The sequence below is a fragment of the Cottoperca gobio genome, unplaced genomic scaffold (assembly GCF_900634415.1).
Source record: "Cottoperca gobio unplaced genomic scaffold, fCotGob3.1 fCotGob3_240arrow_ctg1, whole genome shotgun sequence".
In the NCBI taxonomy this organism is placed as follows: Eukaryota; Metazoa; Chordata; class Actinopteri; order Perciformes; family Bovichtidae; genus Cottoperca; species Cottoperca gobio.
Window position 1 is genome coordinate 179598 of NW_021166866.1, and position 19895 is coordinate 199492.

The 19895-nt window shown below is 41.0% G+C and overlaps 1 protein-coding gene across 1 annotated transcript in view; it reads right to left on the bottom strand.

The window, feature by feature from the left end:
* chst8 (carbohydrate (N-acetylgalactosamine 4-0) sulfotransferase 8) overlaps window positions 1–19895 on the bottom strand; it is a 164414-nt gene that overhangs the window by 119405 nt on the left and 25114 nt on the right. Inside the window, exon 2 of the mRNA XM_029426792.1 lies at window positions 8072–8261. Coding sequence (XP_029282652.1) covers window positions 8072–8231 — 160 coding nt within the window. The 5' untranslated portion in view covers window positions 8232–8261. The remainder of the gene's footprint in view (window positions 1–8071; window positions 8262–19895) is intronic.

Consider the following 19895-nt stretch of genomic DNA (forward strand, 5'->3'; position numbering starts at 1 on the left):
ATCTTCAGTCACAAGATTCAATTAAACCTTGATTTTAATTCATGCTTGATTGCGCGACACTTTTCAACTCTGATCACACTTAACCAGATAACAACGTTTAACACATACATATTTCAAAGTGAAGATTAAGATGAGCAAAAACAGGATCAGGCCCCAGCTGTGCGAGCTGTGTGAGCTGTGGGGTGTTTGTCATCAGTGTGTAATGTGTCGCACACTGTAGACTTCATCCAGCAGTAGTGCGAATGTACAGTATGAAGAGTAACCAAGACTGCATTGCTTGAAAACTGAAAACTAATTGTTAGACTTGCTATAAAAAACATGTTACTCTCGTTGAAACTGACCAGTGTTGGGCTGATGAGACAAATAAAAAAACATAAACAGATTTGTATTTGTTTGTTGGAAACAGAGCAGAGATGTCAGTTTTGGCATGTTGCACGTTATTTGGCAGTTTTTGAAAACCAGGCCGGTGCTGGTTAATCGCTGCTCTCGTGGGAACGAAACGCCTCGTGTTGCCTGAAGATTCAGGACTGATGGCGGAACGATTCCGGACACTGACAGCCAGGACAATGTCATAGTGAGCAACAAGACAAGTGCTGAGTCTCTGCGTGTCTGTGTGCTGCTGAGGCAGACCTGTTCCTAGTAATTACAATACATGCATTGTTGCTGCGTCTCCGTTGGCGTTTCAGTTCTTCTAGTCACACAGAAGTCTAAGCTGACATAGATTTAAGTTGAAGAGGCAGGAAAGATACAAACGCAGATGTGACATCTTTACGGATGTCTTTTTGAAACCACTATTTTGTATTGCTGTTGGAAACGAGCTCCATCCTGAAATAGATACGGTCAGTCATCCAAAACAATCAGATATGGGTAGAGAATTGAAATTCGGAGCATGAATTCAACTGTGAACTCGGTCTTTGTAGTTATATCTATGATTGTCCAACTGTCAATGTTTATCTGAAACTGCCTTCCTAAAGATGAACCCCTTTTGTGTTCAAAAGCCACGGAGAGAGTATTGAGCCTCAGCTGTGGATCTTTCAGCGACAGCATGGGACAGACCGACAGCGTCGAGAGGCAGCATCTGTGATTACAGTCTTCAAAGACTTTTTAAAAAATCAGCCTCACTGTTGGATCCACCTGATGCTCTGGCCTTGTTCTGCTTTATTTCCTTTGGAGTTTTTAATGTTATCCAGGGTGGCATTATGGGAAAGGGAAACCTGAACCCTCTGCACCACCAGCAGGACAGCCGAGCCATGTTCTGCTGCTCGGTCGGGGTCCTGACCTCGTCTGAGTTTTAATCAACGTCTTCCCTCTCGTGTCTCACAGGTTGCTTCTGGATCTGCGTTTTATATTTCATGGTGTTCTGGATAGCAGGTGTTCTTAAGATTTGTACTTTTGAGAACGCAGGAACAGTTAAGAGCTTTGACCTTTGTTTTCTTCTCTATTTCTTAAAGGTATTCCTGAGTGTCTAAAAGTAGTCAAATGTTTTTGCGACACATATCTTTTTACTCTGACCTCTGCTGAAAAATAAATTCTATTTGTATAGATTGGCATATAGAAGCTATTGGCGAGCAGGATCAGATGGCAGAGACACCAGATTATGTTGCAGGGCTCCCGTGGCATAACCCCGGGCATTAATGTTAATGGGAAACCACATGACCTTGCAGTTGTCTCTGAGCGGCTTCATTTTAAATCCAATTGATATGGCCCAAGTCTGGAAGAGGCTGGAGTGACGCTGATGCAGGCACCTGATACCCATGCTTAAAAATAGACTGTTATTCTATGTTTTTTTTGTTTTCAGGACACCCCAGAGGCCTGCAGGAAGGTTTGCTCCCGGAGATGAACAGGGGAAGGCAGAGCTGAACGTGGAACCTCAGTTGTTATAATACTTACCGGGGATACCTCAGTCGCGTGCCAGATGTCACGAGATCCCAACACTGAGCAGGATGGCGAAGCTTGGCTTGCACTGCTGTAACATTACAAGGTATGTTTTGTCGTACTTTTGCTCACAACACATAATACCCCCTTGTTTTTGGGGAGCAAACTCTTCTTAAAGTTGGTTAAAAATAACTGGGTAGGAGTCAGCTTTTCCAAGAATTGCTTTCCAATGATCTTCCTGCTCTGGGAGGAATGAAGGGGATAGTGCCAGCACAACACAAACAGGCTTTGTTAAAGGAGCTTTGTGCATACAGATGAAAGAATGGAAATAAAAATCTGCAAACATCCAGTGGAGGATTTGCATTCAAATGCGGTGCAGCTCCACTGCTCTAAGGGTCATCAGCACAATTTAATTACATTAAGAGACAGCTAAATTGGACTTTGCAAACAGACTAGGCTTAAGGGATTACTGGACCTCTGTCGGAGAGACCACATTGTACCTTGGAGCGTGAAACAATATGCCCGCTTCCTGGCAGGCTCCATGTGGACGGAGATAGAGGAAAGGGGAGTTGGAGGGGGGCCGCCAACAGTGGTCACCCAGATGATTAATTTCCCCCAGCTTTTGTATTAACTGTATTTGAAATGCCTGCATGCAGGAAAGTGTTTCAGGATACACTTGGCGTGATCACAGCCCCAAAGAAAGAAGCCTCTTCGCATTTAAAGATATTATTTATCCTGAGCCTCAACGCCTTCCCCAGTATCTACCAACTGACAACCTTTCCTGCATGTGCAATCTTTTGTCTGCAAGTCTCCCACAGTTTATATTATTTACTCTTCAGTGATTTATTGAACACTATGCTTCCTGTGCAGCTGCCAGCTTACTGTATGGCATGCTGCCTAAATGTTGTATCACTCAATATGGACCTTTTACTTCTTCTGCTTAGCAGCAGTAGTAGAATCGACTGGACTTTATCGTGGGATTAATGTAACATGACATTCAAAGGGAGGTTGTGCTACGTGTTTATTACAGGTGCAGTAGATGTCACCCACAACAACAACAACAGCAAAGGTATTGATGACATCTGAGCTGAAAGACGTTACAACACTGCAGATGCTGCTTTTTATATTTTAAATAAGCATTTGTTCTTTGGATAATGATTATAAAAACAAACCCGGATAAGTCGGACAATCTGCCATGACAAATAAAAACTTAAATTACGAAAATATTATGTCATCCGATCACATCTTCCACCATCAGCAGCTGATTTTCCTTTTGGCTGGGACTTGTTGATACAGAGATAAAATTATGATTTCACACCCGTGTTTTATTTCTTAATTGTATCAGTGTTACGGCGCTTTAATTCAGAAAAGGGCTATGCATTCTTTGCCAGTGTGATTCCCAGAACAGCTGCAGCTGGAGGCTGACGGTCACAGCAACACGGAGCGCTGAGTGAAAGAAGCATGCACAAATAATGTATTTAATTTGCTGTACTTAAACATCTCAACTGAGAGCCATTAAAACATCAGAACTGGTTGTTTCCTTTAAAATAACATGTTTCCATCGCGACCTTTGTCACCGCTGTGTTATTATATAACGCTGGGAAAATAAACACAAAGCGTTTTTTAAATGTCATACAATACTTTGTGTACAAAGAGTCGTGTACAAATATGTAATCAAACTACTAGTTTAACTACATTTAACTAAATTCTACGACATTCATATTTTCCTATTGATTCAAGTAAATTAAATAATAGTTAACTAAAACATTTTGGGCCATAAAAGACGAGGATGGGTTTTTATTTGAGCATTGCTTCTCCCCTATAATTTGACTTCCTTTCATCAGCCCCCTAAGTTAAGTTAAGATAAGTTATTATATTTGAGAGAGTGTGCTTTGAGTGTATTGTGAGCCCGATTCAACCACAGAGCCACAGCCGGCCGAGGCCAGCGAAGCTAAACTGCTCTTAAGGTAATGTGGGCTACTTTAGTTGAAAGCACTTAACAAATGGCCGGTTGTTATCACTCACGCTGAGACCCAGGCACACGCTTGCTTGTAACCACACATTGTTACCGACACACATGCAACGGGGCAACAACATCGCCTCTTCTCCTCCTTTGTACGGATCGCTCAAGGTTTGTGAGGTGACACACACGCCGACCTTCCTCTCAGCAGAGCAGTTGCTCCTAACTGCCACACTCATCTGAAAAATGGCCCGAGGTGTAAATTTGTGCAGACAATTTATCTGAACTGCTCGCTCTTCAGGTGTTTCTTCTCCCCGAGAAGCCGACTGCTGTTTCTCCAATTGTCCTTAAACAATTACCTGTGAGAGATCAGGGGGGAGACTACTGCCAGTTAAACTGCACTTTTCTTAGCTACCATTGTGCAGGCCATCTAAACAATGGGATACAAAGCACACTGCAAGCCAAATAAAGAGGTGGAGAGGGAGGGGGAGGGAGATAAAAGCTGACACCCAATGTATTATAACTCAGCTCTATTAGATATGAGCTTCTGTGAAGCACCATAGCTTAAGGCAAAGATACTGCTGGCTCATTGTACTTTAGCGAGGGGGCTGGGGAGAATGTGTAGCCACTGTGTTCTGTATACAGCACACAGTCTCATGCATGATTTAGTCAAGTAGAATTCTTACTTCAATATTCAAGTTGCGATATAGCAGACGAGATAAAAAGATGTGCTTGGGCTGCAAAACTTATCTTAAGACCTACACGTAATCAAAAGAGAGAGAAATCGTCAATGATGAAATCTCATTCTTTTAGCATTCATTCAATCTTTTCAAAATAATGCTGATTAGACAAAAACCTCAGCTGTAACATTTTAACTTTTAACACGTGGATTTATTTAGTTGTGGTGATATATAAACAGTATAATACAGTTTCGTCCTGATAGTGTACGTCACTGTAAAGTATCACCATCACCTCAGCTTGCATGCCTGGTTTTCAAAATAAAAGTTGGTAAAAGGCTTGCCGCACTATTATTCTTTCTGCATGTTGTCTAATAAACCTCAAAAACAGCTTATTGCATGATTCCTTATTATGATACGACAGGACGTTTATCTAGAATGATCATTCTGCTCACACAATGTCAATAACCTTCGAGATATGTCTTAGAAATAGCATTTCAAATTCAAACAAAGCAGATTTGAATTATTTACCAGCATATTAGCATTATAATATTAAATATCTGCAGTATAAACATGACATTATGTCTGCAATAAAAAGCCTTTACAATGCTTTCTCTAGTTAAGTTTTACAATGTTGGTATTTCCTAAACTGGACATCTTAATCTGCACAATAAAAGCGGCGAGTTGGAGAAAGCCTGTTTCCATCTTATAATTCCAAATAATACAAAATAATTATGACTGAGGTCAGATGACATTGTGGCCTGATATGTATCCAGATGTCTGATTGTCTGTGATAGTGAACATGATGTATAATGGTGAGGCTACCTGGAGATGCTCCAGCTGTTCCAAAGGGTGCATGTTAAATGTCAAAGCACTCGTTAATATTCATCAGTAAATTAATGTCAAGGGCTCACTGATGTGCACAAGAGAGATAGACAACTGTGTGCGGTACTGTACCGTATGTGTTCGCACTTTATGATGTATTATATGATTATGGTTATGCTCAAGGCTGCCACTGCAGCCGAGGAAGTAAAATAAGCTGAAATGTCACATCCAAGGCCTCTGAGGGGCTTAAACATGGTGTTGCCCCTCCCTGATTCCAAATATATATATATATAATAAATATGAATAAGATCAGACAACAATGCTAATATGTCAGAGGGGCTGTAGGTTTATTTTACAATGAGAAACTTACTTTAGTTTACACTAAAATAGAATCTAAACTGTCGGCTCGTTTACAACCTGTACGATCGATTTGCCAAATTGAACGTTGTTGTGTCTCCAGGTTATTATCATAACCGACATTATGGCTAAAACTATGACAAGTTGTTGTAATACACCATAAATACCCAATATATGAGCGTATACCCAACATAACAAGCACACAAACATGACATCCTCTAAAGGAGCCGGTTAAATGTCAAGTGTAAGACATGTTTGGGGAAAATACAAAGAAAGCAGCTATATAAGCTAAATAAGACATAAAACAGATTTCAGTGTAACGTTGAACGCCTCTCCTGACAACTCCCGACACCAACCATTGCTTCTGCTGAAGGATGTTGCCTCCGTAAAGTCACGCACTCACATGGCAGGCACAACTGATGCATGTGCTTCTGCTTCTTGTTGCACATGATAATAGAAAAGATGAAAACGATCAATTATGTGTAATCCTCAAATGCATGAACCAACTTCTTTCAAGCTCTTCAGCTCTGATGTCATGAATATTGAATACTGCTTGTCATGGTTTGTATATCTGTTGTGCGTGTTTCCTGCATGTGTTTTCGTCCGTGTGAGAATGCCTTTTGTTTTCACCTGACACGGCGCCTGAAAGCATCTGACGATTAGGAGCAAATTGGAGGGTCAGAGAGATGCGCCTCCGGCTAAGTGGCTCTTACTGCTGTAGAATGTGACACTGCTCTGATATTCATAATGATTCACGATGCTGTTGACACACAATAGTGTTGCAACTTAGTGGACTTAAGTTATTCTCCTCCAGAGAGCCTGTCTGACCACTTCATCAGCATTGTCTTTGAGAACCACAAACACATTGATTATTCACAGCAGTGAAAACATAAATTCATAACGCTTCTTAAAGAGTTCAATCCAAAAGCACAACACAGAATAACCCAAACATGTGTAGGTTCTGAAATCAAGATGAGGTGAAACATCCAGTGCAACAACAGCAGCAACATGCAACTAATCCGCTCTCATTTAGGTGGAAAGTGTTGTACAAGCCAGAAAGGCATATAAGCAAGCAGCTGATCTCTTGTTTCTGAAACATGAAGCAGCTTAGTTTTACACGCTCAGGACACTCTTCCATCACGGCTGCTTAAACCCCAATCTCCTTAATGCTGAGTGCCAAGCACAAGCACATTGGGTCCCTTCATGAGGACAAAGGTTTGACTCATTTGGAAATTGAATGTCAGACCTCCCTCTGTCTCGGTGGAAACTCTGACCACAAGGCCACATGGCTGCGACCACAGCTGTCGCTCCTCCGCCCGGCTGTGGTGGTTGAAGCTGACGGCTGACGGTTATTACTCACACGCCGACTGCATTTTAAAGGTGTTTATATAGAACTGTATGGATAGGCCGATGCAGCAGCGCCTTAAACCGGCATTCTCTCTAATATCCAGCAGCGACTTCACAGGTTGCAAAATAAAGTCTGATTGTATAGAAGTCTATGAGAAAATGATTCGACTTCTCACTTGATTTATTACCTCAGTAAACATGTTCCTGACGAGTTTATGATCTCAACCTCACGTTTCAAGTCTTCTTCAATACAGCATGATGTTCATTTAGTAAATTATGTCCCATTCAGAGTTTAATAAACAATAAAGCAGAGTATGCTTTAGGGCGGGGCTACCTTGTGATTGACAGGTCACCACGGTGCTGTCAAGTTTAGGTGTTGACCAGCGTCTTGTCTCGGATCGTGAACCCTTTTCACAGTTTGTGTTTTAAGTTCATGAAAGTTAATTGTAACCTTTTAGTCGCCTAAAATGTCTTCACCCTCGTTTCACTTCTGGTTCCAAAAAACAAAGATGGCGACGACCAAAACACCAAACTCCAGGCTTTAAAACGGTAGTCCACAAGCCAGTGGTTGACGTCACGGTGGCCACGTCCACTTCTTATATACAGTGGATGCTGCGCACACACAAAGCGCCGCTGCTATAATTAGTGTAACACACATTAATGTTCCACAGCCATAATCATAACAACCAAAGCACAGCAATGTAAGCAACAGATATAACTTCTGTAAGACATATAATGGCTAAAACAGCCTGTGGTGGTCCTAATGATCAGGTTAACTAGCTCCGGTACTTATCTATTAAGCAGCAATGATACAGTGAAGCCACAAGCAGTGATGGTCTGATACATAACACATTAACACTGCATCACAATAGAGCTTCCTCTACTGACCTACATTACCTCTGGTCACAAAGCTTATTGTGAGGGAAAGCTAAATATTGTGTGGGACACAAGTTCATGTGTGCCTCTTGGTGAAAACGTAGCATTGGCCGGTGTGTGCTCTTGTCTGCTTCAGGGGGAAGTAGAGACTAACCTGGGCCTTGTTGCTGGACCATCTCGGACAGATCCCACTGGTGGATGAAGAGAACGAGACCTCCAGCAGCAAACAGCAGCAGGAACCAGACGGTGCAGGGCAGCCTCCTTCTCCGTCCACGCAGGGAGTCCACCACCATCTTCCACTTCACCCACAGCATGATGCGCCACAGCCGCTGATGTAATAAGTTCTGCAGAAAATCAAACAAAGCGAGAAATGGAAAGAGGCTTAGAGAGACGTAGACATAAGTAGAAGAAGCAGGACACGTGTGACAGCCTGTGCGACCCTTTCAGGGCTCCTCCTGCGGTTCGGGGTTTTTCCCATTTGCACGTTGCCTTCAGGTAGATCGAAGCCCTCGAACTTGTCTTGGGCAAGCTGAGCCTATAGGTTATTAAGACTGACTCCATCATCACAACACAACAAACACATTTAGAATCACAAACACCACTGGATTACAGACTACAGATTAATTGATCATGTTTTATGACTTGGATGGTGTGTGTTCTCCCTCTCTGTGGAGCCCACTGAGCCTGCGAGCGTCTGCAGAGTTTCTCATTTCTCTGCATCAATATTTCATCACAGTGGCAGCGATGGAAAGTAACTTAAGCACTGTGCAAACCTGTACTCGAGTACGTCCATGTTATGCTACTTTATACTTCTCAAGGTAAATATTGTATTTTGTTCTACATTTATTTGCAGGGATTTTACAAACAAAACCAACCCAACAGTCAAATGCATCAGTAATAATCCAACAATAGAATAATATCAAAGTAAAACTTTCACCATTGTTTGGAAATCTGAGTACTTTTACTTTGATTCTTTAATTTCTTTTTGCCAATAACACTTACATACTTTACATTCAGGACATGTACGTGTAATTGAGAATGTGTATATTGTAGTATTGCTTAATAAGTAAATGATCTGAAATCTTCCTTCACTACTGCTAAATAAATGGATGTTGTATCTTCTCCTTCCTGAGAGAAAACGTATCATTTGAACTTGATTCTAGTGTTTCAGCATTAAGTCTGGTCGAATGTTTAATTTAGGATACAGACGCACAGAAGGACCAAATAAGGTGTTGGTGTTTATTATTTATTAAACCTTTGTCTATTTAAGTTCGAATGGAAAATCCATGAAGTCTGACGAAGTAAAGCTAAATGTGAACGAGGATACAGTTTGGTAAACACATCTCCAGTTGGACCGGCATGAGCACAGACCAACGCAAGGCTCTGTACATACAGCTGAAAGACTGCGTGGCATCTGTCTTCAAATTAATATGCAAATGAGCTTCGCTGACTACTCAACCATGCGTTGTCATTGCAGGAAATCAAATTGGCTCTGTTTCAGTGATGTCAAGAACTTGCCTCTCACATTGCACCCTGTGCTAAAACCACCAGTTATAAATAATCTGCAGATGAGTTTAAAATAATAAATGTGACGTGTTTATGCTGCGATGCTTGTTGGTGTTATTGTCAGCTGTTTACACGGATGATAGAATACATAGACGAGGAAATATGAAGTACGCAGGTGATGCAGAAATCCAGACGGGCTTATAAACAACGTCTCAACACATAATCAAGGCAACAAACGACGACGCGAAACACATCAGGGCTCAACATCCAGGAAAGAATAAGTGTGAATTCATTTCAAGAGATTTAGTTTGTGTCGTATGCAGCAGAGTTATTCTTAACAAGTCATCGCGAGTTATCATTTCACTGACATGAAACGTGGCTGTTGTGCTTTTTCAATGCAGATGCGTTCAAATGCTGAAATAAATAAATGCTGTGTACAAGCTGGAGGTGCAACTAGTCTTAATATTCAGAACTGACTGGAACCAGTTTGTTCAGGTTGAAGCCTCTCTTTGTTTTATCAGTGTTGAAGATGTTTTACTTTATAATAAGGTGCAAATTAATAATTGTATTTTTGGTTAATGTATAACCTGGGAATAAACGGGGACTTTTTAAAATAAAATGAGGCTTTTATTTTGCAGGCACGTGTCTTTTGTGTATTTTATTTTGTATTAATTTTGTGCAAATTGCAAAAAACAAATGAAAGTACTTTTTTCTAAGTAGCTTTAGTTATTGGTAACTTGCAAAGCTTTCAAAGCATCAACGCATATTACACATAGATTATACACATATTGTAACTTTTCTATATGATGGTGGAAATAAAGCTTGTTGTCGTTGCATGCTCTCGATGATCAGTGGAGTTAATAACAAGATTTGTTTGTTTTTGGAGAGAGAGAAGGAGAAATACAGCAAATGGCCACGGGTCGGACTCGAACCACGGGCTACTGTGGCAAGGACTCAGCCTTTGTATATGGGTCGCCTGTGCTACCGGGACGCCATAACAAGATTAGTTTTATATCCGTTCTCTCACCTGTAAACTCTGAGCAACAAGAAAGAAGAAAGAAGAATGCATATCTATAACATTATGCAAAACTCATTGTGTGTTTATACAATAAACTGCTCCATGGGAACAAATGCATACGATTGAACCACATTAATGTTTATTGTATTGTATCTGGTTGTGCGGATGGCACAGCTGCCATGCCAGCTCAGGTGGTAACCAGGGGGCTGTTCTCACTGGCCGACCGTTTTTATCCTTTTCTTTGTGCGACGAGAATCAACATTTAAGTGCGTGGCAGGTTACGTTTATCTTTCTTTATATATTTTCTGAAATGAAATCACTCTGAATTGATTTCCATACAATTGACTGAGTTTTCCTCCGACTCTTTCTGAGTCATGAAAGCTTTTAATGAAGGTGGGAAGCTGAAACCTCCTTTCATTCTGTTTTCTCAACAGATTTTGACCTTTCACATCTCAGTGTCAGACCGGCAGTACAAACCCACAGAATGTAACCTTATCATAAGAAATCAATCAACGTTTGAAGTATCTCTTTTTTCTCACATCACATCATTATCAACTGAGTTTTGTACAAGATATTGGGGTCAGGTAAACACCCGTCTGTTGGTGTTTATATACTTTAAACTAGCAGTCAGATGTATGCCCCTTTAAGTTCAGTGCACGCAGCGGAGCACAGATTCAGCAGTGTGAGAAGCATGCATTCATGTCACTGTTGATTCTAGTCATTTGAAAAGAGTGGCCTCGTTTTCTTGGCCTCAAGCAATTGTTTGGTTTCAGCGGCTCCCTTTATATTTTTCAACTAAGACTGTGTCACACAAGCCTCCTTGCTCCTGAGATTTTACTTATTTGTCTACTTGCACTTTTACTACAAGTGTATTTCTCTCCCACTTCTTTACACAACCTGGATTATAAAGAAGCACAAAAGTATAAAAGAATACAACATACAAATATAAAACATACAAAACTTGCAGTCAGTATAATTCCATTAAAAGAGAAGTAATACGTTAATTTCAGCTGTGTCCTCTGTACAATGTAGAACCTGTGAATTGTTTTCTGATTTAAATCTTTCAGGAGACCATTGCAGTTGTTCCTGCACAAAATAATGAAAGCTTCTCTGTTTCAGTGGATTTAAAGCTCAACACTGAGCAAGTTTTGATAATCTCGCTGCTGTGATTCTCAAAAATGAAGGCTTAAAACAAAAAGTCCAGCAGGAAACAAATTGGTCCCAGTATTGACCCCTGGGGCACTCCGTGCTTTACCAGGAAGTGTAGAGAAGACACATATGTTTCTGTTCTAACAGGAAGTGAACCACTTCCAGGACCAAACACTCATTTATGAGAATACTGAGATCAACTTCGTCATAAACTGACGTTAAGTTGACCAGCTAAAGACTGGAGCGTGGGATTGTTTGCTTCACACACAGCTCAGTACCGTCTCAGTGATGCCGTCTAAAACCTGAAATATTTCACGTTTAATTTAAAAGATTGTGGCAACACAGGGGTCTGTCTTGCACATGCAGGCTGTTTATGTGTAACCACAGAACTACAGTATGAAGCAGGGCAGAGCTGGAAAAAGACTTTCTCAGTCAACTGTATCGAAAATATGTAAAACAAAAGATAAAAACGAAATCACTGCAACGGTCACAACTTGACACCATTATGATCAAACAACGCTTCATTTTAAAGACATCGCCTTTGTACTTTACTTTCAAACAGATGTATTAGCCAAGAAATTACATAACACGTCCCATTTTATGCAGGAATGGAGCTTTTCTGTGTCAGACTGGAAACTGTGATGGTTCTGTGTTTGACGTTTATGTATAATACGCATCAAACAATTGTGCTTTTTTAGTTTCAAGCAAATGAAAATGCTGCCAGTCATAAGGCTGTGCTGTGTATATACAACACGTCTTCACCGACCGGTAAAGAATATGTTTAGCGGTGATGTGTTTTCTAAACCTTCGCCGAGTGAGAACTATTTCTAAATACAGTGAAAGAAGTATATCTTTCACAACACTTGACTTAAAAAAGGTCTTTGTTGAAAAAGGAATATACAAAGTATTACTTATTACGGTACTTTTCCTTAAACATTCAGTCATATTGTCAGATCTGACTGCATCAAGTGTTGTGCAGCAGAAGCGCTGACGTTACAGTTTAAAGTACACGAGAGCTTCAGTGTTATTAAGGTCCAGGACAAAAGCGCTCGGTGCTTTATTTTCCGCTCACCGCTGGCGACAGTGAGGACAAATTGTATCAATTTTCTGAAACATTTCTGGATCCTCTCTGGGTCGGTCCTCAACTTGGACACTGGAGACCTTTAAGGTAACTGTCGGCTGTTGTTTCTCCCGGGCCGACTGTTCCCGGAGTGGAAATGGGGCAACACTGGGCTGAGACTCATGTATCCTTTCTGCTCCTTCATACTTCACGCCTCGCACTGTTAGGGTTAGCGCTTACTGTGCAGGCTCTTAGTGTGGTTAATGTCTCTCTTGAGCAGAGTTGTTGTGCTTTACAGAAGTGTGTGTGTGTGTGTGTGTGTGTGTGTGTGTGTGTGTGTGTGTGTGTGTGTGTGTGTGTGTGTGTGTGTGTGTTATAGCAGAGAGTGCTATAAGTATCAAGTTGTTCCCCTTATACTATCTCCTCTTGTTAGAGGGTATAACCCTGCACATGCACATTTCCGTGCGCTGCTCCACGGGGCTTTCCTGTAGAGCTTTCACCTCCACCTCCTCCAACACTGATTACAATGTGTGACCTTCATTCTTCTTTGTTTCACATCTGCTTAAGTCACATTCTCGTTTTTAAATCCCTTTATCAGATATCAAAGTGCTAAGTATATGCTGCAGAAATTCCATTCAATTCAACGTAGCAGGATGGTCAGAGTGGCGGCCATCTTTTACAAGTACCATTCCCATTGCAACGATTGAAACGGGCTAACTTCCGTACAAGTAATGTTACAAAGCATAGAGATCTTCATTCTTCATCAACACATCGTCACAGCGTAGGAAAGCATTTTCTGTAACCAGTGTAGCTTAATCAATGTCGTAATTAGGAAGCTGTGTGCTAGTTATGTAGCTAGCTTGCTAATTCCAGCAAGCTTTAAAGGGACAGTGTGTAGGATTTGGCGACATCTAGTGTCGCTGTTGCAGATTGCAACCAACTGAATCCTCCTCCGCTCACCGCTCCCTTTACAAGACTGCGATAACGAGCCACCGAGTGCAAAACCGTGTTGACGCCGTGGTCTGTTTCAGGACCTTCACCTCGCACCTCGCTCCTTAAATAACACTATTTAAGGAGCAATGAAATTCAGGCGGCAGATGCGTTGTTGCAGTTTTGATTTGTCTGTTCTGAGCTTCTGTAGAAACATGACTTGATGGATGATGCTCACTATGTAGATATGACGGGCTCAATATAAGAAGGTAGGTGTTTATACACTAATAAAAAGAGAGATGTGAATATTATATTCCATTTCTACACAGTGGCCCTTTAATGCTCGGATGGTTAATGGAAATGAACAGCGGGTGGTACATGTATTTAAATATTAACTATAACAAGCATGAATCAAACACTGCACATGGGCTGGATGCCTACAGCGTGCGCTGGCAAAGAAAGTTAACCTAATCCATTTTTATTATCTCGCTGCATCTCTGATCACTTGCTTCCTCCCAAAGGTTGAGAGCATTTCAGATGTCCTAGAAATTATTCTGGGATATTTCTTTTGAATTCCATTCATGTGTAGTTTAGTGTCGGTGAAAGTGAACAGTGTTGGCTAGTAAACAAAAAGAAATGGAAACCGTTGGCAGGCCTGTTGCATTATTTAATGATTACGTGTGAGGGGATTTGACGAGGGGAGACCGGGAGCTGGTATATGATCATGTTCAAAGCATTGCTAATTGTCTTTATTCATGACAGCCGGTGATCTCTGGGAATAATTAATGCTTTCTTCTTCACACTGCTGTGATGAGCCTAAGCTATTAGTACAGGAGATCAGCCATCAACCCTGCTAGCTATCGTACGCTGCTGCTAATTAATAGAAAGGTTCTGTAGATATTTGAAAAACTACAGAACTGTGCACACATTTAGTCCCTCACACGCTGAGAAAATAGTCGTCGAATTTTGCACCTTAATTTGAAAAGTTCAAAGAAAATCAGCTGCTGCAGAAAACAGGCAATAAAAACCTGTATATATATGTATATATATGTATATATATACATATATATACTGAAACACAGCTTTAGATCCATTCCCAACAGCATCTTACCAAATGACTAAACACACAAATCAAAGGGTGTTATGTAAATATATCATTATGTATATTATGTAATGTACAGTCAGGGATGGAAAGATGCAATAAAAAAGTACATTTATTTTTATTTTCTGTCTCATGCAAAACAATTGGTGCATTCCACACGGTTATTATAAGACACCACTATTTCACAGACATCTTCCGGTTTTGCACAAAGCATGTGGAAAACAAGAAAAATGAAAGAAGCCCAAACAATCAGTTTCCCAAACGAGCGGTTCACGTGACGAAAACTATCAAATATCTACAGATTATCTCGGTAAAGATCTTTTTTTTTCCTCTTTCTCCAAATACGTTTTTGTGCATCATCCATATTCACAGAATGTATATCTGTTTGCATCTTACGGAACAAAGCATTGTGCTGTTCACAATACAAACGACAGTAGAAAACAAAGTATATGTGCAGATATCTTTACACCAAGAGCCAATTAGATAAACTTTTGCCTCATCAACTTACTTTAATCCGTACAAGTACACAAAACAACGACTTGAAGAGTAAATGTGACTCGTTGATACCACTCAGTGCACCAGCAGCTATCAAAGTACTGCCACGGCAGAAACATCTCCTGACTCCCTCACAAATGTGAAAGCTGTGTGACGGTGACCTGGCACACTGGCCTCAGGATAGCTGCCAGTTCAGGCGGAGCAGGTGATGACAGCTCCAGCACAATCAGACATGCTCAACTATAACACATCCTCTGCGTATCATGTCAGCCCAATTCCTGCCACAGGGCACTGCTGTGCTCCGCTACACACCTCTCAGATGAGGTTACAGATTACTTTCTATTTATAAAAGCAGTACAATGACCAGCAGAGAAGAGTAGATGAATTACAAAAATAACTTTCACGTCCTTAAAAATCAAGACAAATCCTCTTTTATCTCTCTGGACAGCGAAGGATTGAAAAGCTTCTTGGCAGCAGTTATTATCTTCAGAATGTCTATTAGAGAAAAAAAAATACACCCAGTTTGATTGGCACTACACATAGGGTCAAAGCTGCAGCCCCTTATCTCTGCCAGCAACACAGCTCACCCTGAGACACACAAGCGGCTCATTTAGTGAACAATTAGGCTGCAGTGTCTGACGCTTTCATTAGCATTTAAAACTCCTATAATTACACTCATCGTGCTTTTCTTAGTAATAGCGCACTGCAACTCACAGCTAATGAATTGCTATGTGCGGTGCTGCTCTTCCATGTACACAATATTCAGATAAACCTGCAGAAATCTACATGATGCACTGCTTATATTTACTATTAAATGCACTTCAACCATGAAAGGAAGAAGTCGATGGGAGGAGACAGGCTCAGGAACTTTTAAGTTTTGACATACTGAGAGACAGATGGTGCAACGTTGGTGCAACTCAGCATTCAGGTGTTCGTAATATTTCCTGCCTCTGGGTCTGTCGAAGCGAGAGCAAGTAATCAAGAGGAAGATTGGACTTAAAGGAATCAGCGGCGTGAAAAAAGTGTAAGATTCAGTCACACACACACACCACACACACACACACACACACACACACACACACACACCAGCGTCTCAGATGTAATCAATAAACAGATGAAAGCATTGGTTTGTGATTAACACAATATAACATTGCAAAACATAATGTTGTAAGTCAACATGTAGATTGCATCAGGAAGATAAAGATGGAAGGAAAGTGAGATTTAATTTAAAACTATATGATATTGAATGATATTGAATCCCCCAGGAAGCAGGAAATGAAGTGTTTTTCACCACCAATGTTCAGTCTTTAAATCAAACACTTGACTATCGACCTATTTCATAAGCAGATGTTGTCAAACAAGCAGAACATTAGGACCACGAGCTCACCTGTAAGAGTTGAAACGATCTACTGTGAACTCTCGGCTCCCTGATAAATGATTGACATGTCTGTATAGCTGCTTTACCGTGAAGTACTTCAGTATCTCTTCAGTTGTGGATCGATCACAAGGATCTCCTGGACATCTTGGAAAAACCTATATTCAATAAATGCACGAGACGGATACACTCTGTCGTCAGTGGTGACAACACGACTGCACATCATGTCGGCCTTGATTCAACGCCTGGAAGACGTCCAAAAAGAAATGTTATTAATGGAGGAATTGAAATCGGATTAGCTGCGTCAGCTGAATGCCTAACATGTAAATATAAACACACACAGTGAAGTCAGAAGTTGGCAGATTTATATAAATGTACACATGGTTCACTATTTGGCGAGGTCTCACTTGCAAAATTGTTTCTTGATCTCAATGAACTTTATTAACTTTGTTAAATACGGATTTAAAAAGCGATCTACTTAAGGACTGTGAGTGTCGGGCTGAATCCACCGGCCGCTATGAAAGGTGTCGGCGTTCTCTAACCATGAACCAACATCACTTTAAGCTCTCTGTAAATCCTCCTATCACTCCACACGGGGTAAACACACACACAAATCATCCCACTCATATTTCCTCACCTACTTTTTAATAGTCAAAGAGTTTCCACCCAGGAGGGAGGTCGTGCCTCGTCCTTCAGATCTGCTACATGCTTGCTTTGTTGATTCTGTGGAAGCTTGCTGCTGTATTTATTTATTATTTTATTATTCTCTTAAGGTAAAAACAACGTTTTCTTAGCTCCCTTGTGCTTCTTGTCCACCGAAGAGAGGAAAGCAAAGCAGTGATGGCCAGTCGCCTTCCACATGCACCCTCACACATTCATCACATGCTTGTGTGTCTGGCTGGAAAGACAGGATCCCTTGGTGTGGAGAAAGAACACAGCTGTGTGTAACCTGCTGCTAATACTGAGGCGTCCACAAGCTGGCCTCTCCGGTTCTGTCCTGGGGTTGATTATACTCTCAGCTCTCAATGAAGTAATTGACATTACATTCATTGGAATGTAATTAAATAGAAAGCTGGTTTTCATTCAATCAGCATGCGACTAACGTGACCAGAATCATGCCACACAGGGAAACTACGACAGGTTGGACAAACTCAAACTGAATTCCTTTTTAATTCCTCGTGTTCCTTTGTGATTCTCGTCGGAGCTCGATGGAACCTTGGAAGCAACATTAACACTACATGAAATACATGCGGTTTGTGTCCTTCATTAGAAGATATAGGAGGGTGAAATCCACAGCTAATTAACGAGCGAGGCCAAAACCACAAGTCCTTTGAGATACCTTCTTTTTTTGATCTTCTAACACATTTAGTGTGTTTAGTGGTTCGTGGTTGTGTAAGATACAAATCGTTTGGAGAAATCTAAACATAAAAAACATACAAAATTGTGATTGAATCAATTCCCAGAATCCTGTTTTGGGTCTGTTCTGCTGAAATGTTTATAGTTGCATCATATCTTTGTTTAAATAAAGAACAATATATATAGCCTCTGACCTCCTGCTGTCTGCATTGGGTTGATTTGCTGCAGGTCGGAGCAGGTGGTGCAACAATAAACTGCTAGTGCAGCTAGCATTCAGCTAACGCTAACCAGAAGGATGCTAACAGCTCCGCCTACACACGCAGCACTCTCTCTGCTTCTAAGGGATAGAGGGGGGGGGGGGGGGGGGGTTAACAAGGGGGAATGCACCCCCCAACCCCACCCAAATCACCTACTGGATCTATGGCTGGAGCACATGAGGCCAACGGATGAATCTCATTACTCATTAAGTAAAGTCATTAAATAATCTCCCAGAGAAATGTGCCTCGATATTAAGATATTTATATTTTCTCGTGTTAAAACATATGTTTTATATTTATTTATTTTGACTTTGATGTGTAAAGAACCACTTGAATGAACAGATTTGTTCTGAAGTGGCACCTGGGACTGATCAAAATCATTTGTTCGCCCTTCGTCGTGAACAGGTGGTGTTCAAAGACGTTTCGGATAAGAATATGAAAATCTATAGATCTGAGATACGAGCAATGTTGGGAGTGTTGTGTCTCCTCCTGCTGTGAAATCACTGTAATGTGCAGGATCACCCGTTTTCGCGAGCACCTTTGCCGTAATCGGAGTTGACAGCTCCAATAGATCACAATCAAATTGAATACAGTGGAATATCCACTGCACAACTTGCAAAGGGCCTTGTGCAGGGCGTGTGAGGTTTAGCTCCAGTCAATAACCATTACTGAGACAGACAGTAACCCTAAGGTGCTGGTTTAAAGGAGCATTAAGGGTTTTATAATTTGAATATAAATTACTGTGTAAATGACTATTCTCTGTTATTGTTACATTACTTTGAGTAAAAAGCCCCCGCTTATTCTCTTGGGAATGACATATTCTGGTCATTGATGTGTGCAGCTATATAAATCAGATATAGTAGATGGATGGACAACCAGCACCAGCATATAGTAACATGTTGCTGCTGTGTCATGTCCCGTCAGATTATTTAATGTTATGTCATGTATTTATGTTATAGTTTAGTCTCTCAGGTCACGTTATGTTAAGTTACCGTCACTCTTGTCTAGTGTCATCTTGCACTTCCTGTTTTGTTTTGAAACTCACCTTTCCCTCTCGTTCCAGGTCACTTAACCTCCTGCCTTTGTGTGTTTTCCCGCTTCTGTGATCGTCTGCCCCGCCCCTGATTGTTGTCACCTGTGTACCCTTACCTCATGTATAAATAGTCGTGTCTCCCCTCGTCTTGTGCCAGTTCGTCTGGTTGATGTAGTCGAGTGTATGGTTATTGTTAACGGGTAAACTTTGTGTTAAAAGATCTTTTGTTTGTACGTCAGACACTTTGTGGAGTCGTGTGTTTTGGATCCTATGTTTTTTCATTCCGTGGTTCGTAACATGTTGCCGCTCAGTGCAAAAAATAACCTACATTTTGTCATTTTTCCTGACGTTGAGAGGAATGTTTCTGTAACTGCTTGGTTGAGACATTTCAATTAAGTTCAGTGTGTAATATGATGTGACCGGCTCACGATAAAACAAGAATTAGTTCTGATATTAATGCAGGATGTATCACAGGGTGGCCTCTACGGAGCAGGTGAAATGATGGTCATTCAAAACACCCCAATTTTGTTCAACAGCTGCTGCATTTGATATATTCCTATAATTACATTTGTGCTTAGGTGCAGTTTGATGCCAATATTAGATGGAAGGTTATTTCAGCGGATGAGGAAATACTGCCCGTTAATTTAAAAATTCAAATATGGGGATGTTTTATGGGTCCGTGCTGCCAGGAGCTTGA